General features: G+C 41.3%; 1 protein-coding gene across 4 annotated transcripts in view; it reads right to left on the reverse strand.

The window, feature by feature from the left end:
* The window catches only part of ADGRL1 (adhesion G protein-coupled receptor L1), a 571,376-nt gene that overhangs the window by 128,417 nt on the left and 417,831 nt on the right, over positions 1-25,128 (reverse strand). For all 4 annotated transcript variants that reach the window (XM_040346327.1, XM_040346324.1, XM_040346325.1 and 1 more), the window contains exon 4: positions 14,103-14,212. In XM_040346327.1, coding sequence (XP_040202261.1) covers positions 14,103-14,212 — 110 coding nt within the window. The remainder of the gene's footprint in view (positions 1-14,102; positions 14,213-25,128) is intronic.

Here is a 25,128-nt window from a genome sequence, read left to right on the forward strand (position 1 = left end):
AGACATCTATGAATGAAGCCACACAGACTGGGGCGGACTGACCATTGGGACTCTCGGGCAGTGCCCGAGGGCCCCATGCCACTAGGGGGACCCATCAGGGTTGCCAGGCTCAATAAAACCAGGGACAGTATGTAAAAATCTGTGTTTTTTATACATCTGTCCCTGATACGTCTAAAACCGACATGCTTTTGATGTGAAAATCCTGAGATTTTAGCTGCCCTGCCTATGCAATGCCTCCTGGCGTGGTGGCCACCTGTAAGCCCGGGGGCCCCATAATCTTCTATTGCCCGGGGGCCCCATGAGTTGTCAGTCCACCCCTGCACACAGATCAAGTAGCAAGCTAAAATCACGCTGACCTTGCTACTTTGAAATCGCGCTACTTCAAGTGAAGTAGCGCGATTTCAAAGTAGCAGCAAAGTGAACCAGGGCTAAAGCTGATCAAATCTGAGAGCCCCGTTTGTCAGAATTCTTTGTATCTCAAGTGTGACTATAGCGGCTCCTGTGTAGATAAGATAATGCCACCAAACAGTTTGCAGGCATCACTTATAAATACAGTACACTGTAACAATATTATAGTTACAATGTAATCACACAGAGTATTTAATGTGCTGATCAAAGGGGTGTCCCTCAAAGTAACTTTACAATTTAAAAAAAAAAAAATTGTGTAATTTTTTCCTGTTAAACTCCCTTATTACCTTTAGCTATCCCTAAACAGCTCTAATGAACTCTACTTATCTTAAGTATTTTTAAACTATTTCATTTTAACAATAATGTGTTTTTTTTTTTATTGTGTTCCTTTATGTTAATTGTAAGCACTGCATTAAAATAATCTGCAAAATTAAAAACAAAAACTTTGTTGTATGTGTACATAACTGCCCTGCTTTGTACCAGAAATCTAATTCATGTGTCATTACATAAATTGATAATGACAGCATAAAATTAGCAATTTTTAATTACTGCAACAATTATGATTTTTTTTTTAAATGATTACTGTTTAAACTGGAGAAAAGAATATATACATTTTTGTTTTTTGTGTGCTTTTACATGTAGATAGTGTAGAAAATGTTTAAAAATTTGCACAATTGAAAAACATTTTTTTTTATTATTTGCAAATATCTGTCGCACTTTGAATGACAATTGCGCGGTCGTGCGACGTGGCTCCCAAACAAAATTGACGCCCTTTTTTCCCCACAAATAGAGCTTTCTTTTGGTGGTATTTGATCACCTCTGCGGTTTTTATTTTTTGCGCTATAAAGAAAAGAAGAGCAACAATTTTGAAAAAAAAAACACAATATCTTTTACTTTTTGATTTAATAAATATCACATTTAAAAAAAAAATTTCCTCAGGTTAGACCGATACATATTCTTCTACATATTTTTGGTAAAAAATCACAATAAGCGTATTTGATCTGTTTGCGCAAAAGTTCTAGTGTCTACAAATAGGGAATAGGGAATAGAATTATGGCATTTTTTTTTTTTACTAGTAATGGCGGCGATCTTCAATTTTTATTGTGACCGTGACATTGCGGCGGACATATCGGACACTTTTGACACATTTTTGGGACCATTCACATTTACACAGTGATTAGTGTTATAAAACTGCACTGATTACTGTGTAAATGTGACTGGCAGGGAAGAGGTTAACACTAGGTGGCGCTGAAGGGGTTAAATATGTTCCCTAAAGTGTGTTCTAACTGTTAGGGGGAGGGGGACTCACAAGGGGAAGAGATCGATGTGTGTTCCTCTGTACTGGGCACACACGTCAGTCTCCTCACCGCTGACAGCACATGGATCTGTGTGTTTACACACACAGATCCATGGTCCTGCCGTGAGTGCGGGCAATCGCGGGTGCCCGGCGTACATCGCGGCCGCCAGGCACGTGCACCGGGTCCCGAGCAATGCGGCGGGGGCGCGCGCCCCCCTGGCGGCCAGAAAAGCAAGGACGTCATATGACGTCCAGTCTGAAAGACAAAAAGGTTCCCGCAGACGTCATTTTAATATGACTCGGTAGGTGAGAGGTTAAGTGTCATTTTAAATAAGCAATGATAGAATAACATTTGCAGATTTAGTTACAGCAACAATTATTATTTTTTATGCTATCACTAATCAAACTGAGAAATTCCACTCAAAATTTGGGATTTCCTTTTACTTTCACTTTCAATGATAATGATATAAAGGACAAATGGAGAGGGTGAATCTCCCTAATGGGGACACAGACAGCAATAATAATGTAATAGGTGTTCTAATCTCTCTCCACCCCAAAATTTTACTTTAGTTATACAGTATTTTAACCACTTGCCGACCGCGTCCTTTATGTCGGCAGAATGGCACGGCTGTTCAAAGTAACGTATATTTCCGTTTCTTTGAATTTTGCGCTGTGCGGGCACGTGCCCCTGCCGCAAACTCCGTGACTGTGCCTGCGGGACCCGCGGACTCATTGTCCGCCGGTGTCCTACGGTCATGTCACGGAGCTGCAGAATGGGGGGATGCCTATGTAAACAATGCATCTCCCTGTTCTGCCTAGTGACAAGACACTGATCGTCTGCTCCCTCTCATCAGAAGCAGTGATCAGTGTCGTGTCACAGTAAGTCCCGCCCCCACACAGTTAGAATCACTCCCTAGGACACACTTAACCCCTTCTTCACCCCCTAGTGGTCAACAACTTTCTTGCCAGTCATATTTATAGTATAATCAGTGCATTTTTATAGCATTGATCACTGTATAAATGTGAATGGCCCCAAAATGACGTCAAAAGTGTCTGATGTGTCTGCCATAATGTCACAAATTATTGCTTTTTTTTTTCAAAATTTACGCTCTATTTTCTGTTAAATAAAAAGCGCTATTTGTGGGGGGAAAAAAGGTGTCGATTTTGTTTGGGAGCCACGTCGCACGACCGCACAATTGTCAGTTAAAGCGACGCAGTGCTGGATAGCAAAAAGGGTCCCGGTCCTTTGGCAGCCAAATCCTCCGGGGCTGAAGTGGTTAAATATCAGTGTCTTGGAATTGAAGTCTACCTGGCAACTGAGTGAAAGATATGAGCACATAGCAGGTGTCTGTACTTCATACAGGTTGATGTGCCAATTTGAACCGAAGAAACTATAGAAAGACTATATTTTATAGATGGAGGGGAAGCACTTAACACATATAAGGCCTCGTACACACGATCGAGGAACTCGTCGTAAATGAAACATCGTTTTTCTCGACGAGTTCCTTGTCAGGCTTGTGGAGAAACTTGACAAGCTTGCCTTGCGTACACACAGTCAAGACCAAATCTCCTCGTTCTCAAACCCGGTGACGTACAACACATACAACGGCAGGGGAAGTTCGATTCCACTGGCACAACCCTTGGGGCTGCTTTTGCTAATCTCATGTTACTGCGTGTTAAGTAAAAGTTTGGTAAGAGACGATTTGCACTTTTCAGAGTGTTACAGCGTGACAAATGTGCTATCTCCATTACAAACCCTACTTTTACCGAAGGTGCGCTCCCGTCTTCTAAGCATACACACGAACGTGTTTCTCGTCGAAAATCAGCCCGACGAGGAACACGGCGAGGAAATTGAGACTCCCGTCGAGGAAAACTTGTTCTCTTTTTTTCTCGTTGAGTTCCTCTACAGTTTTCTCGATGAAATACATACACACGACCGTTTTCCTCGGCAAAAAAGCTCTGCCACCAAGTTTCTTGATGGATTCTGTCGAGGAAAACGGTCGTGTGTACGAGGCCTAATGCATTATACCCCATGCTGTCCACAAATATTTATTGCTGCATCATGCCTTTCCCTAGGTTAGAGGTCATTTATCAAAGCAGATAAGATTTTACAGTCTACTTTCCCTGGTGTGTACTTTACTCATCCAGCAATGATGGAAAGGGTGATGAGAAGTGGTGTGCAGACGATGACTCAAGAAATGAATGGGCATAGTCAGGCATCAGACTTTATAAACAAGGTACTCCAAGATGGTGTTGTTATGTGGCAGATAAAGCCAAATTGTCACATTCATCTGGCCATCAAGGAAGAAATTTAATAAGATTATGACCCAAACCATTTTAAAGTTTTTTAACTTTCTTAGGGCCCATGTTGGAAGGCATTTGTCATGTCTGAACTGTTTCTACGCCCATACAAGTCAATGGGAATGCTAAAACAGCTTGAAGCAGGTTGATGCAGCTCAGATAGAGATCACATGCTGTCAGAAAGAGGGAAAGAGGTCCATCGCACCTGTCAATGAACTCAGTGAATGATCTCAGAAGCATCTCAAATGCCAGCTGTTTTCTGTCAATGATACCATTGCTTGCTCTGTTTTGCTATTAAGTAGTTTGGAAATGCTTTGTTAAATCTTTTATCAGCTTTTCATTATGTTACTTGAGATAATCAAACATTTCAGATATAAAAAGTTAACGTTCTGTTTATAAATATTTAAAAAATAGTTATAAACTATATTTGAAGCACCAAGCTGCTATAATATTTTTTCCAATTAAAGCTGAACTTCAGGCAGGAAAAACAGCAATTAATGAAGTTACGTATTCATTAAAAATTCTTGAGTGTGTTTTTGAATGCAGCTAGTTTAATTTTCGGAATCTTTCTCATCATCCTCCCTTAGCCCCCTATCACACTTGAGCGTAGCGTAAGTAGGCAATTTGAGAATTATTTTATGTGTATTTTTGCATGTTTTGCATGTGAAGTGCCATACAGGAGGTTATTTGGGGCAGGATTGCATGTTTTGGCTCATAGACTTTTATTATGGGAGCAAATAAAAAAAATAATAATAATAATATGCGTTTTTGCACATTTCTTTTCTGGCACTCTCATTGAAGTCAATGGGGCCAAAAACACACCATTCTGCTACAAAAGCAGCTTGTGTACCTTTTCAAGCCTCCGGCATTGAGCTACAAGCACCTAAATGCTCAAATGTGAACAGGGAAAATGGAAAACCATAGGATTTAGCTTCATGCTACAAAATTATTAACCCCCCGCTAGTAGCCGAAAAGGTTTAATACCGCCGGCAATGCGCCTCTGCAGGTTATTACCGTGGTGTCCCATTGTTTTCAATGTGAAGGAGCGGTATACACACCGCTCCTATCACCGTTCCAAAGATGCTGCTTGCAGGAGATTTTTTTTCTCCCGTCAGCGCATCACCCTTGGGCTTTCACATTGAGAATGATGGGGCAGGAGTATTTCAGGCGTTATTTATGCGCTATTTTTAGCGCTAAAACGCCTGAAATACTCCTCAGTGTGAAAGGGGCCTTAGATATCTACATCCCTCAACAGAACTAGCAAAGCCACATATGAAATCATCTTCTTCTATAAAGCACTGTTCCAACTGAGCTTGAGCATGATTCTTGTGTAACATCCCTGATCCTTACACTGCTTCATCATACAAATGTCCTCTTCTACACTAATTTGTCAATGATTGAGAGGCTGACGAAAAGCAATGACAAGAGGGTGGTGACTTGGATCAGGAAACAAATGGGAGAGATCAGCACATCGTTCTAATTTAATGTCTTCAATTCCATCTCATTTTTTTTTTCTGTGTACATGGACTATGTGCTGCATTTCTCTGGCAGTGAATGAAAGGTTGGTAAAAAACAATGAGAATAAGGTGGCTACAGAAATCAAGAAACAAATGGGGCAGATAAATTTGTAGAAAGTGTTACGTATGAGTAATGTCCTGGATTTTATCTCCTTCTTTCAACACATCTGAATTGTGTACGATGGGAAGAATCTGGAGAAAGAAAATGGTAATTGGTATAGCAGATCAAAGTTTTGGGAAACTATGGTAATAGGTAGGGCACGTCAAACGTTGGGGTAGGAAATGGTAATTTGTAGGGCAGATCAAACTATTGGGGAAAAAATGTTAACTGGTATGGCAGATCAAACTTTAAGGAGAAAATGATAATTGGTAGGGCAGATCAAACTTTGGGAGGAAAATGGTAATTGGCAAGGCAGATAAAACTTTAAAGAAAAAATGGTATTTGGTAGGGCAGAGCAAGCTTTGGGGATAACATGGCAATTGGTAGGGCAGAGCAAACATTGGGGAGAAAATGGTAATTGGTAGGGCAGATCAAACATTGCAGAGAAATAGGCAATTGGCAGGGCAGAGCAAACTTTGGGGAGAAAATGGTAAGTGGTAGGGCAGATGGAACTTTGGGGTTAAAATGGTAATTGTCGGGCTGATCAAACTTTGGGGGGAAAATCGGAATTCGGTAGGGCTGATCAAACTTTGGGGGGGAAATGGTAATTTGTAGAGCTGATTGAACTTTGGAAAGAAAATGGTAATTGGTAGGGCAGAGCAAACTTTGAGGAGAAAATGGTTGTTGGTAGGGCAGAAAAAACTTTGAGGAGAAAATGGTAAGTGGTAGGGCAGATTGATCTTTGGGGGGAAAATGGGAATTGGTATGACTGATCAAACTTTGGGGAGAAAATAGGAATTGGTAGGGATGATTGAACTTTGGAGGGGAAATGGTAATTGGTAGGGCTGATTGAACTTTGGGAAGAAAATGGTAATTGGTGGGGCAGGGCAAACTTTAAGGAGAAAATGGTGTTTGGTAGGGCTGATCAAACTTTAGGGAGAAAATGGTAATTGGTTGGGATGATCAAACTTTGGGGAGAAAATGGTAATTGGTTGGGATGGTCAAATGTTGGGGAGAAAATGGTAATTTGGTAGGGCTGATCAAACTTTGGGGCGGGAAATAGTATTTGGTAGGGCTGATCAAACTTTGTTGTATGTAGCAGCCCCCAGTCCACCTCTCCAGATGTGTGAGCTGGATGTGTGCTACAATTCTCCAGCCCTGATCAGAAGGTTTGCAGGTTAAACAGACAAATCTGTAGGTCATCATTGCTCTGCTACATCTCTGTATGTAGGTATGAGTGAAACTGAGAGGTTTTCATTTCTCCAAAAATCAAAAGGTTTCAGCAAAATGTTGCCATTTCAGAAAAATACATTGAGGTCAAATTAAACCCTAAGTGCAGCCAAAATCAAAAATAGAAAAATCAGCACAAGGGACATAACTTAAGCCCCACACACACTATTCAATTTTCTGCAGATTTTTGTCTTAAGATTTACCAAAACCATATAATATGAGGTCAAACCTTAAGAGTTTAAATTTGTATGGAATTTAGGCAATCCTGTGCACTATATGCTTTTGGTAAATTTGAAAACAAAAATCTGCAGAAAATCTAATAGTGTGTATGGGGCTTATCAGTCAATAGGATGTATGTTGGCCACTACTATATAAGTGGTTGGGGGGCCGTTTGTAACGAATGGCACTACAACGCACTATATTAGTGTAATGCACTGACACGTGTTGCATTTACTGCCATGCAATAGTCTGCATAGGGCTTTAGTACATAGGGCTAGATTCAGAGAGAATTTACGCCGGCGTATCTATAGATACGCCGCGTAAATTCAAATCTGCGCCGGCGTATCTTCTTTCTGTATTCAGAAAGCAAGATACGCCGACATTAGCCTAAGATGCGACTGGCGTAATTCTCTTACACCGTTGTATCTTAGGGTGCATATTTACGCTGGCCGCTAGGTGGCGCTTCTGTCGTTTTCGGCGTAGAATATGCAAATGTCCTAGATACGCCGATTCACAAATTTACGTACGCCCGGCGCTATTTTTTTACGTCGTTTACGTTAGGCTTTTTCGGCGTAAGGTTACTCCTGCTATTAGGAGGCACACGCAATGTTAAGTATGGCCGTCGTTCCTGCGTCAAAATTTGAATTTTTTACGTCGTTTGCGTAAGTCCTTCGCGAATAGGGCTGGACGTAATTTACGTTCACGTCGAAACCAATGACGTCCTTGCGGTGTAATTTGGAGCAATGCACACTGGGAAATTCCACGGACGGCACATGCGCCGTTTGGGAAAAACGTCAATCACGTCGGGTCACCAAGAATTAACATAAAACACGCCCCCTCATCCACATTTGAATTACGCGCGCTTACGCCGGCCCCATTTACGCTACGCCGCCGTAACTTAGAAGGCAAGTGCTTTGTGAATACAGCACTTGCCTCTCTAACTTACGGCGGCATAGCGTAAATACAATACGATGCGCCGCCGTAACTATGCGCGCCCCTACCTGAATCTAGCCCATTGACTTCTAGACATTGCTACTTCTATTTTCATTATTTTTCAAATTGCGTAGTATCGTTTACATGCTTGTGTATGATTTATAATCTTAAAAACAGCCTCTGTACTTTTTAAAATTCAGGTATACATGAAAAAGTTACCCAAGGAACCCATAGCTTTAGCTTTAGTCCCGAAGCGCAGATTATTTAACTTAGGTGTGCATAACTTACAATACCCACCAAGTGTATTCTGACAGTTATGCACATTCATTTGTAAAATGTCCATATTTTACAAGGAATATATTCTCTACAGCGTTCGGTAAATCGCTCCCAATTTCTTTCACACTTTATTTTTGTCGGAAAAGTATTTTTGTTATACATATTATATCCGTAACCTTGTCCCCTGTGTTAGGATTTCAGAAGAGTTGCAACTTGCAACTGTAGAGAATTTTTATTTTATTTTTTTAAATGTACAAATTTTGTTTCAGGCTTTCACAAAGATATTTGACTGCTTGCTGTCAAAAAATATAAGATTTCTGCATGTGATCCTGAAAACCCTTGTTACTGATGCTTCTGCCATAAAAAAAAAACTTTTAGAATCACAAGTACGGCTTCATTCTTTATAGTATCAGGTAAAAAAAATTGGACTTCTCAGAAAACGTAGAATGAAAAAATGTGCCTTTGGAAACAGTGGTGGACTAGAATAATGACATACATGAATGGGGAATGACTGCGCATAGTAATGTTATCACAGCATAAAAAATATTCTACTACACCAAGGACAGTGACTAATAAAGCAGTGGCAGATACATTCATTATGAACACATTGAACAAAAAATTGTATAAAAAAGAAAATTGATTTGAAAAAAATGGATAAATAGAACAAATTTCTGGAGCTCCATCAAAGTTGTGAACAAATGAATGCACATCTGTCAATGCTGTAATGTTACCAAAATGCCCCAGTGCTAGAACACAGGTACATCTGTACGGCCTGTTCCATACGAGGCAGACTCCGTCGCTACGGAGTCCCTCTCTGCTCACTGAGCGGGGAGGGGCTTGTGCAGTGCCGCTGCCTAGCAAATTTACACTATAATACAAGCTGTACACTTTACATGGTGGAAAAGTGTTATTTTTTCAGTGTTGTCACATGAAAAGATATAATAACATTTTTCCAAAAATGTGAGGGGTGTACTCACTTTTGTGAGATACTGTAGGTGTTTACTTGCATACACACAAAAAAACTGCAGATATATGCCTAGACCTAAACCTATAGCAACCATTTTATATTAACCTGACTGCTTTAACCACTTGACAACCGGGCCTATTTTGGCACTTCTCTCCTTCATGTAAAAATCAAATTTTGTTGCTAGAAAATTAATCAGAACCCCCAAACATTATATATTTTTTTTCGCAGACAACCTAGGGAATAAAATGGCGGTCATTGAAACTTTTTTTCCTCGCACGGTATTTGCGCAATAATTTTTCAAACGCCTTTTTTTGGGAAAAAAAAGGTTTCATGAATTAAAAAATAACAAAACAGTAAAGTTAGCCCAATTTTTTTGTATAATGTGAAAGATAATGTTACGCTTTAAAATTGCGCACACTCATGGAATGGTGCCAAACTTTGGTACTTAAAAATCTCCATAGGCGACATTTCTTTTTTACAGGTTACTATTTTCGAGTTACAGAGGAGGTCTAGTGCTAGAATTGTTGCACACGGTCTAACGCACGCGACGATACCTCACATGTGGGGTTTGAACGGCGTTTACATATGTGGGCGGGACTTGCATGCGTGTTTGCTTCTAAGCGTGCGCTACCGGGGACAGGGGCGTTTAAAAAACAAAAATGTATTTTATTTTTATTTTACATTTTTTTTATCACTTTTATTCCTATTACAAGGAATGTACACATCCCCTATAATAGGAATCACTGTGACAGGTCCTCTTTATGGAGAGATGTGGGGTCAATAAGACCCCACATCTCTCCTCCAGGCTTACAAGCATTAGATCGTGAAAAAATTCACAGATCTAATGCCGACAGCCACGATTGCGGCTTTGTTTACTTCTGGGTACCGGGCGTGACGTCATAACGTCGCGCCCGGATCTCCGATGGTCATAGAGATGACTGGTGACCAGTCATCTCTATGCTTTCCCAGCTAGTGGGCTCTCCGTGCTCTCCCGTGCCACCGGATGGCGGCGGGAGGGGGTGATGTCCCCTCCCGCTGCCTATAAGAACGATCAAGTGGAACTGCCACTTTGATCATTCTTATCGTGCACAGAATCGCCGGCTGAAGACGGTGATATCTGAATGACGCCTGCAGCTACAGGCATCATTCAGATATCACCGCACAAAGCCGAGGACGTCCATGGACGTCCTCGGTCGTCAAGTGGTTTTATTCTGCTGAAAACTGGAATCCGCTTTTCTAGGTGTTACCTTACATCAACCCATCAGCTTTTTAACTGGATACCACATAACATATACATCTTAAGTGTACTTAGGATCACTTTATGTAAACATGAGTCAATGTCTATCACTATGCAAGATGTTCAGTCTGTTGAAATCCTGTTCAAGTCTGTCACACTGTGTAATGCCATTATTCTTTACTGTTAGTTCAACGGGAACCTGTCGTTTTGCAGAAGCCAATGTGCTCTAAAGTAGAAAGGTACGGAAGATGAATGCCTCTAACTTTTTCCGTTATGAAAGTTTTAGTGTATTTTGGACTACTTTTGGATAACAGTAACTTGGCCTTGCCATTATTTATGAGAGAGATTATGTAGGCTGCTATTGATGATTTTTCTACTCTCTACTGTCATGCTGCTGCTACCGTTTCAAAGCTCAGACAGCTTGTAGACAGGTGCAGTCTGTACTCCCCACTGCAGACAAGAGGCAATGCAGGAGGGGAAAGAAGGTGTGAGGAGCTTAGTTACTCTATGACCTCGTGTGTCTGATTGGATGGTGGCATCCCAATTGACTTCAGTGGCCATCTTGGGTCAGGCAGCATCTATTTAAGGCTCTGGCTCTTGGGATTGGAGCACTTTATGCAAGTGGCTAGCATAGTGGCAGGATACTTGTCTGGCAGGGACAGTGCTTAGAGGTACCAAAAGGTTCCAGAGGAGTAGGGACTGTGCATGGACTATGTCTACCTCTTTTTCTTTTGGGCGTAGACAGGCCAGGCCCCATTCTGCTCCTTGTTGCATTGGCTGTCGACATTCTTAAAATGTTACTAAACCCAGGACCCTGCGTTCACTATATCTGGTCTCCCACAGTACACAGAACATGGAAACGCAATTATTTTATTAAATATAAACCGATAAATACCCTTTCTCATTAGCAGTATATAGCAGTCTTGTGACTTCTAACAGTGTCTGGTTAAAGTTTGTAGGAGGAATTTTCATTCTGACTGTCCTATGAGGCTGCATGATCCCTAACCATGACCATCTGTCTGGACAGTGCTGATTGGACCTGTGCTGATCACATACACTCTCCCAAGAAAAAAACAACTCTCTAGCAATACACACCAAACTGAGCACGTGCAGGGTGACTCCACTGGCTCTGTCTTAGCAGGAGATGAATTGGGCACAGTGGAAGAAGGGAAGGGTCAGAAAAGACAGGATCGAACAGCCTTTTTACACAATGCAGAGGATTAACCCCTTAGGTTCCACAGTGAGTATAACAAGCATGCTTAAATGCATGCACAGACTGATTTTACTGTTGTGGGTTTAGTAACCCTTTAAGTGTTCACACTGCTATCACAGTGTGTAAGTAGCTCTGGACGAGGGTGCCTACACACTAGATGAGAATAAGTTGTGTTGAACCTACAATATACAATATAACTTTATTTTTTAAAAGAGAAGTATTAGGTTTTTATATTTTTGGGCTATTCATACTTACCTCGGTGGATAGAGCATCAGACCGATGCTGCATCTGCCCCCGGGCGTCTCTGCACTGATTACCGAGCCACCGAACACCGCCGATGGCTCGGTTCTCCCTCCTCCCCAAGCAAAGTGATGCTGACTGTCACTCAGCATCGCTTCTGCTCTACTTCTCAGCGCTCATTGGAGCGCTGAGCAGTGGAGGGGCAGGGAGCGGCCATCTCAGCGGCTCACTGAGACACTGAGACTGCCATCAATCAGGGCAGCTGGCACATTCCGACTTGGAAGTGCTGCCCTGACTTATGGCTGTGACGTCAGCGAGAGCGGACTTCAGACCGCTTTCCACTGAAAACGGGTCACAGGAGTGCAAAACGAATTGCAATCCTCTGACCCAGAGGAGAAGCCCAGCCTAAAAAGCTCAGGCTGGACTTCTCCTTTAACTCAGCCTCTGTGTGTTCACAGCAGAGTGAGCAGAGAGATTACTTCATTTGTATGCTGCTGCTCCTTCACTCTCCAGTCAGCAGGATGGGGATGGACACAGAACACCACTGTATTCCTTAACTGCAAGTGGAGTCACCCACCTGACTGTGCCATGTGTGGGGGCTGTATAAATATTGGGATGGAATGGAGAGAAAATAATTTACCAGGTCAAACAGCTACCTTATGTATAATCCTGTATAATAATAATAATAATTTCATATGCGTATTTACAAGTTTACTTAAGGTGATTGCAGCCATATTTGTGCACATTGATTGTAAATGTGGTCAATACTCATATGAATAGTATGGAAGAAAACAGTTCCAATTCATTATCCCTATATGTGTTCTAGGTCAGCGACTTAAAGCATTAAAGTCCTTTATTCTGTACAAGTGCACTGGTCAGACTAATATGGGATGACCCCTCTAGCATTCATACTAGAACCCTAAACACTGAAAATGTGATCCAGCTCATAGGAGGATATCAGGCACTTGTCTATTGTACATGATAAGAGGAAAACTGGGTTCAAATAGGTTGATATCATTGTGCCAATGGGCACTGTGTTGGTCTTTCCTGTAATGGGGTATACTTTACACTTTACACTGATCAATGTGGTGCAATTTTTAGACCTGTGCTCAGGTAACTGCCTCCCAATCGATCAGCCTTGTGGAGAATTTGTTTCCAAATGGCAATGTTCTTCATGATGTACTTGTCTTTAACACTGACATACAAAGTGTATAACACACAACATTGAATGCAGACATTTAATATTTGGCCAAAGGTGTACAAAAAGAGCAGTAGACTAATAATTGGCTCAGAAATTGGTTGTAGCATCCTTTTAAAAGCCAACGGTAAGGGAATTTGTTCCTATGTGCTACCATCAGCCAGACACCTGCTCCAGTTTGGCAAAATTTGCCAAAATGGAACAGACATTATGCTTAACCATAGACTATTACTCTTAAAAAACTCACTCAAGTATTCCCATTTCTTTCCCTCCAGATATCCCCATTTTCAGTATTGCTTAAGCCCTGATCAAGGAAGTCTTAAAACCCCAAAACGTGTTGGCTTTTTATTTGATGCTACAAACAATAAACAGCTTTGCCCAATTATTAGTCCCGTGCTTCTCTTTTTACACTGTTGGATACGTTACTCATTGAAGACAAACCTTGGCCTATGCACACAAGAAAGCAGCCTAATGATTAAGTTCTATATTTGTCCATTTACTCCTCATATTGACACCCCTATTTACTATTTGCCGGATTAAAATCAGAGAAAAGTCATACCAGATCCATGATATGACTAATCTCTGACTATTTATGTCAAGAGCCAGCAAATTTGTAAAGGAAGTTTTACTGTCTTGGCCTTCGGAATTGTTGGTATATAAAAACAGAGGAAGTTAATGAACATTACAAAAGGGGATTGGTTTCCTTGGAATCTGTTTGTCTCCTGCATTATGTCTTTAGTGGTGTTTTTATATATTTATATATTGTGCTTTATTTTCTCCTCATTGTGCTTTTGAGGTCATTGTCTCTTATTGTCTTTAACTTTACATTCTTTTGTGTATTGTTAATTATGGAGTTGTATGTTTCTTTAAGTGTGCTTGCTGCTGTTTTCTCTTACTTTGTACCTGTGGTTTGTGTTCATATACTGAATATACATACGTGTCATGCATGTTATTGTGTATACTCACTGTAAGGTACGCAGTCATACTGAACTTCCAGGTATTTGTAGGTCCCCGGACAGGGGTCTGGAAAAGCTTCCGAATCAGCAATAACAACACATTGTGTCCGATTGTTACACCTAAAGAGAAAATACAAAATGTTAAAAGGAAACAGTCAGGAATTTTATAGTGTTCTTTGCAAAACTTTAGTCTGAAAGCCATTTTAACACAGTTCTCATATTGCTGTATCAAAGTTGTCATGACTTAAAGTGATATTAAAGACAAACATGTTATACTTACCTGCTCTATGCAGTGGTCTTGCACAAAGCAGTTCTGATCCTCTTCTTTTTGGGTCCCCTGCTAGTGCTCCTTGCTCCTCCCCCTCGAGCAGTGCCCACAGAGAAAGCCTCTTGCCTTGGGGGCACAACGAGCCGTGGCTCAGCCCCGCCGGCCCATACTCTCCTCTTTGTCGCACTGATTGGAATTGACAGCAGAGGTAGCCAATGTGCTCCCACTGCTGTATCAACCAATGTGGAGGGAGAGTACCCACACATCACTGGAATGGAGGGGGCTCAGATAAGGATTGGAGGGGAGCCGCTGCACACAGAAACTTTTATACCGTTATGCATAGAATGCATGAAGGTAAAAAACCTTCACCCTTTAGAACCACTTTAAATCATAGGTAAACCCAAAACCTATTGCTTGGCATTATGTCTCAGGGTTTACCAGCCATTCTTAACCAGGATTTTGTAGAACCCTAGGGCTTCTCCAGAGGTTGCTAGGGGTTCCTTGAGCCATAGCTGATTGACCCCCAATTTGATGGTGCCTACATAGTTCCAGAGCCAACACCTATTGGCAAAACTAATGGTGTGATACCAATATTATTTTCAACTGTCTTTAAAGGAGTTGTAAAGGATTTTTTAATTTTTTTTAAATAACAAACATGTAATACTTACCTTCACTGTGCAGTTTGTTTTGCGCACAGTGGCCCCGATCCTGGTCTTCTGGGGTCCCTCTGCGGCTGTCGCGGCTCCTCCCCACAGCAACTACACACAGACATGCGAGCAAGCATGGTGTGTAGCTTTTGCGGGCGCGCTCCCATGATACAGTGGCGGCCATAGCCACTGCTGTATCACTCGGCCCCGCCGCCCCCCGGCGTGCTGCGTCATTGGATGTGATTGACAGCGCCAGCCAATGGCTGCGCTGCTTTCCATCCATCCACTGCAGTTAATCAACGGCCGGGCTTCGACTCGAGGAGGATGGCGAGGGCGAGCGCAGGACTTTTGAAGGGTCAGGTAAGTAAAACAGGGGGCTCGGGGGGGGGCGTTATCATCTGATGTTTTTCACCTTAATGCATAGAATGCATTAAGGCAATTTTTTTTTCTTCTTTTCAACTCCTTTAAGGGTGGCATTCTGACCACCACTGTAAGGGCAGCATTCTTCCCCTCGTCACCAATGTAAAGGCATTTTCCCCACTGGCCCCAAATGAATTTCATTTAGTAAGGGTTCGCCAAGACCTCAAAATTATTTTATGGGTTCCTCTGGGATACAAATGTGGAAAAAGGCTGGTGTATACAGTTCTAAGCAAATAGTAATTTTGTGAATTTGTTGCAAAGTTTCGTACCAGGAGAGCCTACCAATAAGAATACTTTTTGTTGTGGACCAACAACAATCTTTATACACGGCATGTTACTCTTCCTAGCTCACCCATAAATAAATTGTCCAGTCAAGAAACTTGCTTTTCTGATTTCTTTACTGAAAAGTAAAGCATCATTACAGGGTCAAATAATGGTTAAACATCCACCTGGTATGAGTCCACAGCCACAAGCTACACTCACAGAATTAAGTTGGCCATACACTACATAGTAGATTTTCAAACAGTTGTCTGAAAATTCTCAGTACATTCAATGACAAATTTCAATTGAAAGTGCTTCAATATTTTGTTTGCTTTAAACATTTGATTTTAAGAGTGAATGGACTTTGCAGAATGAACACCACATACACCGTTATAAATCTATACATTTGAGAAAAAAAATTCCATCCTGCTTCTTCGAACATCCATTTGATCCAACTAAGAAAAGTCAAACAACTGTTCTTAAGATGAAAATTTACAAACAAATTCTACTAGCCTATGACCAGGTTTCCCCCTCCAAACAACTGAACTAGGGAATGAGCTACGCCCCATTGAGGGGAAGACACATGGTTCTCTTACCACCACCTGTTGGAGCTCTCCATGGTTCTACTCTTCACCCGGTCTTCTCTCTGGGTTTCTTACCATCAGTCGCTTGAATGGCCATGCCAAGGTGATGTCACTCCCATGCATGGCGTACAGAGCTGCGCATGTGCGGCTCAGATCACATTACCTGCTGACAGGCAGGGGAGTCATTTATGACAGAAGAGACCTCTAGGGTCACATCTGTCATAAAAAAAACGTCTGTCAGTGGATTTTAAGCTTTTTCACTTTACTATCACTTTAACTAAACTCTATACAGTGAAGCATGATGCCAGACTGATTTCTATACACTTTATTAATCAGAATATTTTCTACAAAAACAAGGCCCACCAATGGTTATGTCATATAGTTTAAAACAAACACATCACATTCAGGACAAACAACCTTTAGACCATAAACTGACTCTGACAGCCTAAGCGTGGACGTGGGCTGACACACGCAGTGTCCTCCAGAAACATCAGGTCATTTCAGAGATAAACCGAGGTGCCCAGATAGTCAATGACAGCTGTCAGGGTTGGCACACGACAACAGATGTGAACACCGTGGCTTTTGAACCAGCCTTAGAGTGCAGTGTTTCATAATGGCACGTAACTCAAAGCATACTTGTACTTTAGTAAATGGCTACAAAAAAGAAATCAAAACCGATTCTGTACATTGGTCTTCCAACAAGGAAGGACTGAGGGTAGCCTCCAGGTAAACAATTAAACAGTTCAAATAAATATATTTTGCCCAACCACCTGTGCTCAGTGTCAGAAAACGAAAACATCTAAGACTGCAGCAACCTCATATCTGAATACAAGATACATACAGTAGACATTATTAGTGGAAGTAAACTCTTATTTTTGACCTGTACCTAGAGATAAGTCTATAATAAAGCTTACCTGTTGGTGCAGTGAATATCTCCTAAACCGTCACGGTTTAGGAGATATTCACACTGCATGCAGCAGGTGATGTCACCGGCGCTCTAAAGGGACGGTATACCTGTGCCGACTCCCGTCATCGCGTCACGGCCGAACAGACGGCCGGAGGATATGAACCTGGAAAGAGGACCGAGTAAGGACCGAGTAAAGATGGAAGCGCTTGTCAGTGCTGACAGCACGGTGCTGGAGGGCCCTGTTCTAAGGTAAGTATTTCATAATATGCAATGCACATTATGCCTTTACCTTGCAAGGTTTAAAATAAAAAAAAATAGGTGCAGTGTGCTACTGCTTTAATAAAAATGGATGTGCTGTCTCTTTAAATCATGTAAACAAAACCCAAAATGCTGATTACCCAGCGGCATGAGTGATGACATCACAAGCATACTTCGGCCAACATGTTTCGTGTCAGAACATGTCATCAGGGGGCAGCAGTCAATTTATTTATTATGTTATCACATTACACATGTAAATTAATTATTTACTGAATTGTCACATATATATATATTTGAATCAAATTTTATTTATTGAGTTGTCACATTATGTTTACATGTTTCAAAAATATATATTGGAGTTCATTTTCAGCTTTATACAACCCAATTAAAAAGCCCAGTCAGCCCAGTGACTTGACTTTACACATTTAGGTCTTCCCCTTTCCCCAAGCCTGTGACTGGACAGTGAAGGAGCAGCAACAGGCCAGTAAGATAATCTCTTTGCTCGCTCCTCCTATTAGCATGATCCCTGTCATCATATATGAGATTACACCCCATTGACCTCTAGTTTGATTTTTGCTATACATTACAGGGAGTTGAGATCAAGCTTCAGATTGCCTGAACTCAGCGCGCATACATCCCTGCACACAAGTATCGTTTAGATGTGCAGATATCAGGATTCAGACTCAGTCTCAGTCTTGCTTTTACAGGTAAGGCTGGGGGCAGCTCCTGCTGCCGCCAGTCTAGCTCCTCTTTTTTCAAGGTCTAGAGTTTTCTACTTACAATTCATCTTGGGCCAAGTTGATGTAAGCCCGAATGCTGCGATTGAACACCAAGCACATGCGCAGATGTCAGTATACAACAGTGGCGGCTGGTGGGGTCTTCTTTTGGGGGGGAACAAACAGCACACCCCGGGGGTGTGGTACATCACTGAAACAGCAACCCTCCCCTGCGGGTGGTCTGGCACTTACCCGCTTGTGTGGTGGGGCTTTGGTGTCCTCTTCTTCTATCCTCCTCTCCTGGAGTGCAGGCAGGATCCGTGGCAGCTCCGGTGTCCGCTCCTCCAGCTTCCAGCTTTTTTCGCCGTGTCTCCTCTTCTGCCAAAGCGCTAGGCATCCAACAGGCGCATTGGCCAATCGGGAAACAGGTCTCCCAGACTTGCCTCCTGATTGGCGGGGAGGAACTTTAGTGCGATAATGCTGAAAATGTATTCGCTATGGTCATACAACTGGGTGGCTTTGGAGCACAATGCTCTACTCTCCAAGAGAACCCTTGTTTGAAGTCTATTAGAACCTCTGGCTCTAATCAGGTGCTTCAAATAAAACACCCCTGCATTGGAATCCATGGTCCGCCACCACTGATATGTAGATCAGGAGGTCGGAGGCAGGGATGGGAGGCGGCACCTGTGCGCTCTCTATGGACGGACCGCCACTGGTATACAATCAATAAAACAATACTAGATTTTATTGGAAAGACTGGGGGCAGCTCCAGACATTTTACGGCAGTGTGTGTGTCAATGGACACACCAAGCTTTACGTTGATCCCAACAGGGGCACTCATGCATGAGTGCCTCCATAGCACCCTGCTTGCTACAAGAGGCACCAAAAGGAGTGGAGAAGTCTAGAATGCTGGTGGGGAATTCTAGAAAAGGAAAAAGGCAACATTTCTGTGTAATATCATTGCATGGAACATGTAAGTGTGGAAAACCTATAAAAACTATTATTTGTTCCCTCTTAGTCAGTTAAATATACCATTACACATGTTTTGTTATAACAGTTCAATAAGTGCAAACAATATTGTTGCTCCTGCCAGAAATCTTGTGATCTGTTAACTTCCTGTGCTCTCTGCTTGAGCACAAAGAGGGGTCATTGAAGGTGGAGAAGTCGGTATCCCTTGTAATCCATCAAAAATGAAGTGGGCAGGGCTGACACCAGGTGTATAGGAATTTAAGCTGTTTGGTTAGTTTAAAGAAGAAGATACTATATTTCTTTTGGCACATCAACAGTTGTTTTTCTGTACTTGCAGCATGTTTTAAGGGGTAAAACCTGGGGAAATGTGCAGAGATGTACAATATTATTTTATGTTTTTGCCCCAAACAAGACACGATTCTGCACATTCTAATGCATGGTTACTATTTTTCTGCTGAATTTAACAGACTGGAAAAATGAAACATAGTCGTGACACTCTGCTTTTTGATTCACTGGTGTTATTTATCCCCAAGGTTTCTGAACATTAAATTAAAACTTTGGGCAAAAGCAAAAATGACATATATGATGTAGTCTGTCACTGGCATTAAAGCGGAACTAAACTATTCTGGGCCCCCAGGAGCTCTTGCTATAGTATGCACAGCATATTTGCACATCATTGTCCACTCTCCTAGCAAAACGCCCTCCCCCTGCAAAGACACGTCCACACTCCCCCCTTATAACTTCATCACCGCCGCTACCATCTTTTTTCAAGGTCTAGAGTCTTCTATTTAGACTTTATCCTGGGCCAGGATGGTGTAAGCCCCGAATGCCGGGATTGCCCACTAAGCACTAAGATATCAGTGTACAATCAATTAAACAATGCTAGATTTTATTGCAAAAGAAACATACAGAATTTCTTCTACCATAAATTCCAATCTACCAGCAATTTTTTACAAATCCAATTTAGTCTGTTTTAAAGGGTAACTCCACTTTAGTGGAAAAAATATATAACAAATATATAACAAATACAAAAAAACAATATAGCATATACAACTTATACAAAAGCCATATTGAAATTTGGTGGCATTATAAATCACCTTTCCTTTTATTATTAATATTATGCAGCGCTGTCATTTTCTGTAAAATGTAATGCAATATGGCAACCTCAAGGCGTTCTTCGCACAGCTGCCACCAGAAATGTAATTGGAGGCGATCGGGTCCTCTCTCCTGCTCTGCTGGGATACGAGTGAGGGCAAGATGGACCCCACCCGTCTCCATAGCATAGCAGAGCGGAAACGACGTCAAAACATCACTTTCGCCCATGCTTCTTAAAGGCATATTTTCTTGTTGTCATTTTTTCAAATGGCAAATAATTTTTTTTTACATTTTAGTCTAAATATGAGATCTGAGGTCTTTTTGACCCCAGATCTCATATTTAAGAGGACCTGTCATGCTTTTTTCTAATTACAAGGGATGTTTACATAAAAATAAATAAGAAAACAAAAAAACTATTTTTTAAAGCGCCCCGCCCCGACAAGCTCGCATGCAGAAGCGAACGCATACGTGAGTAGCACCGGCATATGAAAACTGTGTTCAAACCACACACGTGAGGTATCACCGCGATTGTTAGAGCAAGAGCAATAATTCTAGCTCTAGACCTCCTCTGTAACTCAAAAGATGCAACCTATAGAATTTTTTAAAATGTCTATGGAGATTTTTAAGGGTAAAAGTTTGTCGCCATTCCACTGAGCGGGCGCGTTTGAAGCGTGATATGTTGGGTATCATTTTACTCGGCGTAACATTATCTTTCACAATATAAAAAAAAATTGGGCTAACTTTACTGTTGTCTTATTTTTTAATAAAAAAAAGTGATTTTTTTCCCAAAAAAGTGCGCTTGTAAGACCACTGCACAAATACGGTGTGACAAAAAGTATTGCAATGACCGCCATTGTATTCTCTAGGGTGTTAGAAAAAAAATATATATAATGTTTTGGGGTTTTAAGTAATTTTAAAAAAAATTCAAATTTTTTTTTTATTCTTGTAACCACCAAGTCTGAAAAACAGGCAAGGTTCTTAAGTGGTTATGGGAGCAAATCCTTCCGATCCTTAAGTGGTTAAAGAGGCGTTCCATTCCCCCCCCCCCACACAAAAAAATTTAAGTCAGCAGCTGCAAATTCTGTAGCTGCCAACTTTTAATATTAGGACACTTACCTGCCAGGGTTCCCACAATGTCGGCACCCCAGCTGATTTTCGGATCCGCAGTTTGCCATAAGTGGGGAAGGGTACCTGTCAAAAACAGGTACCTGTTCCCCGCTCCGTCTTGAAAGGTGCCAAATGTGGCTACGGAGGGGGGGAGGAAGCAGATAATCGGAAGTTCCACTTTTGGGTGGAACTTCTCTTGAACCGCTTGCCCACCGCCGGCCATCAAATGATGTCCGGACGATGGAGCTCTTGTTCTGGGTGGGTGTCATATGACATCCTTGCCTTCCCGAGCCACTAGGGGGTGCGCGGGTGCCGCCTGCACGTGCGCAAACCCGCCGCGTCACTGGAAACCCGACGTGCGTGCCTGGCGGCCGCGATGTCCGGTGGGCAACCGCAATTAGCCCAGTAACGGAGCGGGGCCGTGAATCTGTGTGTGTAAACACACAGATCCACGTCCTGTCAGGTGAGAGGAGACCGATGGTGTGTTCCATGTACAGAGCAACACCGATCGGTCTCCTCCCCATGTGAGTCCCCTCCTCCTACAGTTAGAATCACTCCCTAGGACACATATTTAACCCTTTGATCACCCCCTAGTGTTAACCCCTTCTCTGCCAGTCAAATTTTTACAGTAATCAATGCATTTTTATAGCACGAATCGCTGTATAAATGTAAATGGTCCCAAAATAGTGTCAAAAGTGTCCGATATGTCCGATAAAATCACAGACCGCCGCTATTACTAGTAAAAAAATAATAATAAAAATGCTATAAATCTATCCCCTTTTTTGTAGACGCTATAACTTTTGCGCAAACCAATCAATATGCGCTTATTGCGATTTTTTAACCAAAAATATGTAGAAGAATACATATCGGCCTAAACTGAGGAAAAATGTGTTTAATATTGGGATATTTATTACAGCAAAAAGTAAAAAATATATATATTTTTTTCAAACCTGTCACACTTCTTTTGTTTATAGCGCAACAAATAAAAACCGCAGAGGTGATCAAATACCACCAAAAGAAAGCTCTATTTGTGAAGGAAAAGGGACATCAATTTTGTTTGGGTACAGCGTCGCATGACCATGCAATTGTCAGTTAAAGCGACGCAGTGATGTATAGCAAAAAATGGCTTGGGCAGGTAGGGGGTGAAAGTGCCCTGTATTGAGGTGGTTAAGTAAGTGGCAAACAAATAAAACCCAATCCCAGATAACATGGTTTAAGTAGTTTATTTTCTTTGAAATAACAAGAAATGGAACCCTCGTCAGTAAAATAGTTCTTCTGAACCCCTGTCACTCTCACTTTTCTTGAATGGCTTGGCCCGCAATAAACAATATGAATAACGACATGTGAAATTAAAATAAAATTAGATAGTGAATTATATCATTGCAAGTATTACTTTTACATCTTAAATAATTCTCTGACACTTAAAACCTCTTAAAGTGCTCTGATAATATCCATTGGCCGTATCCTGGCTTCTTATAAAGCCATGTAAGAAGCTAAAAATAAAGGATTTCATCTTACTAATAAAGGAAGGTTATAGAAAAGGTTATCTAAATGCTTACTGCTTGCAAATTTTCTCTATTCAAAATGCCATTAGAAATGGGAGTTAAGAGGATCTTTTGAACCCTAGACATGATCTAAAAGACAAAGAACTATCTCTACTTATAGAATGGTCAAGTATTTAAATAAAAATCACAATTTCACCACCAAAGTAGGCAAAGTTTTATATGTCATAGGGCTACAGTCTTTTGTTTGGGCATTGCCTGTTAAAAATGTGATCTACATGTCAGGCCTCGTACACACGACCGTTTTCCTCGATAGAATCCATCAAGAAACTTGGTGGCAGAGCTTCTTTGCCGAGGAAACCGGTCGTGTGTATGTTTTTCATCAAGGAAACTGTTGAGGAACTGGAAGAGAAAAAAAAAGAACAAGTTCTCTTTTTCCACGACGGGAGTCTCAATTGCCTCGTCGTGTTCCTCGTCGGGCTGGTTTTCGATGAGAAACACGATCGTGTGTATGCTAAGAAACCCGCGCATGCTCCGAATAAAGTAAGAGACGGGAGATAGCACATTTTTCACGCTGTAACAGACTGAAAAGTGCAAATTGTCTCCGACCAAACTTTTACTTAACACGCAGTAACATGAGATTAGAAAAAGCAGCCCCAAGGGTTGTGCCAGTGAAATCGAACTTCCCCTGCCATTGTATGTGTTGTACGTCACCGCGTTTGAGAACGAGGAGATTTTGTCTTGACCGTGTGTACGCAAATCAAGCTTGTTCTTCGACAAGCCTAACAAGGAACTTGTCGAGGAAAACGATGTGCCTTTTCCGACGAGTTCCTCGGTCGTGTGTACGAGGCCTCAGAGTCATCTAAAATATCTGGACCAGTGATCTTATCACAAAGTTCCAAACTCACTTAGGGGACGGTTTTATTACATATAAATAAAAGGACATATAAGGTATATAAAGTACAATGCAGCGCTTACAAATGTGCCATTCGCTTTGTTTGCTTGGGGACAAATTTGTCAGTGGAGAAAAAAATGAACAGTCATGTGACTGTCCTTGCCTCCAGTCTTATAATACATATAATATAATTAAGAATCCAAGGAAATGTATTGATAAAATTGATTCATAGCAGAATAAAGCCGTCACATTTCAGGAGCCAAACACACTTCTCCTTCATCGGGGCTACAAAACAAGTACAAATACGAAGGTCACGAATCTCAAAGTAAAAGGTCATAAATATGAAAACTAATATACAACTAAAAATGTAGGAATATGAATGTCATACATAGAAATATAAGTCATAAAGTAAAAGGTATTCTCTTTTTAAATTCATTATCTAAATGTGATTAAATAGTGGCAGCAACGGACTGATGAAGGTATTTTTCTTCTCTCTGTTTCTTTTAAGCAGATGTGAATGCAGTATGCCCGATCTGTTCTTATGTTGCCCCTCCCTCTAAGTTCTCTACCAATCTTAGTTCTGGGACTGATGATTTTCATGGCAACTTCTATGTTTGTTATACTTTTTTCTTTTTCCTTTTATGAATACTGACGCAACTTTGCATGGTATTTTATTGTAAACATACCTCAACAAAACATATTATTGTTTAAAATAAAATGTGCTTGGTAGCCAATCAGCTTCTAACTTCAGCTTGTTCAATTAGGCTTTGGAAAAAACAAAACAAAAAACCTTTAGCCCAGGTTCACACTGGGCTGCGGGAATGAAGGCGTGCAAGTTCAGCTGAACATCTGAAGGTTTCTGCACAGATGTCAATGTAAATCACGGGCTGAAATCGCAAAAAGTAGTACAGTAGTATGTGGCGTCCCACCGATTAGGACGGTGCCATTGCAGGCAATTCCCGGAAAATGCTGCCGATTTGACATGCGATTTAATATGTCAAATCGCATATAAAAATGCACCAGTGTGAACCAGGGCGGAAGCTGATTGGTTTCTATGCATAGCTGCACCAGATTTTGTAAATAAACAAATGATAAGCGCTTCAAATAAGTGATCAAAATCACAATGAAGGATAATACCAGTGATGAGTGCACAAACACAATAAGTGACTGAAGTGTGATTGGTGAAATAAATACCAGCTGGGAATATATCCCAAAAATAACACAAAGAATGTGAACCTGAAAAGGTGCAAATAAACCTTTGTGCAATTAAATGTCCTTCAGCAATGAATGCAAATAATAGTTCAAAAAATCAAATAGATCAAAAAATGAATAGATGGATGATTGTAGGATCAGAATATGACCGACAGTCTATAAAAGATGGATCAGATGAAATCAATTTCTAAATCT

Source organism: Rana temporaria, chromosome 3 (assembly GCF_905171775.1).
Source record: "Rana temporaria chromosome 3, aRanTem1.1, whole genome shotgun sequence".
Classification (NCBI taxonomy): domain Eukaryota; kingdom Metazoa; phylum Chordata; class Amphibia; order Anura; family Ranidae; genus Rana; species Rana temporaria.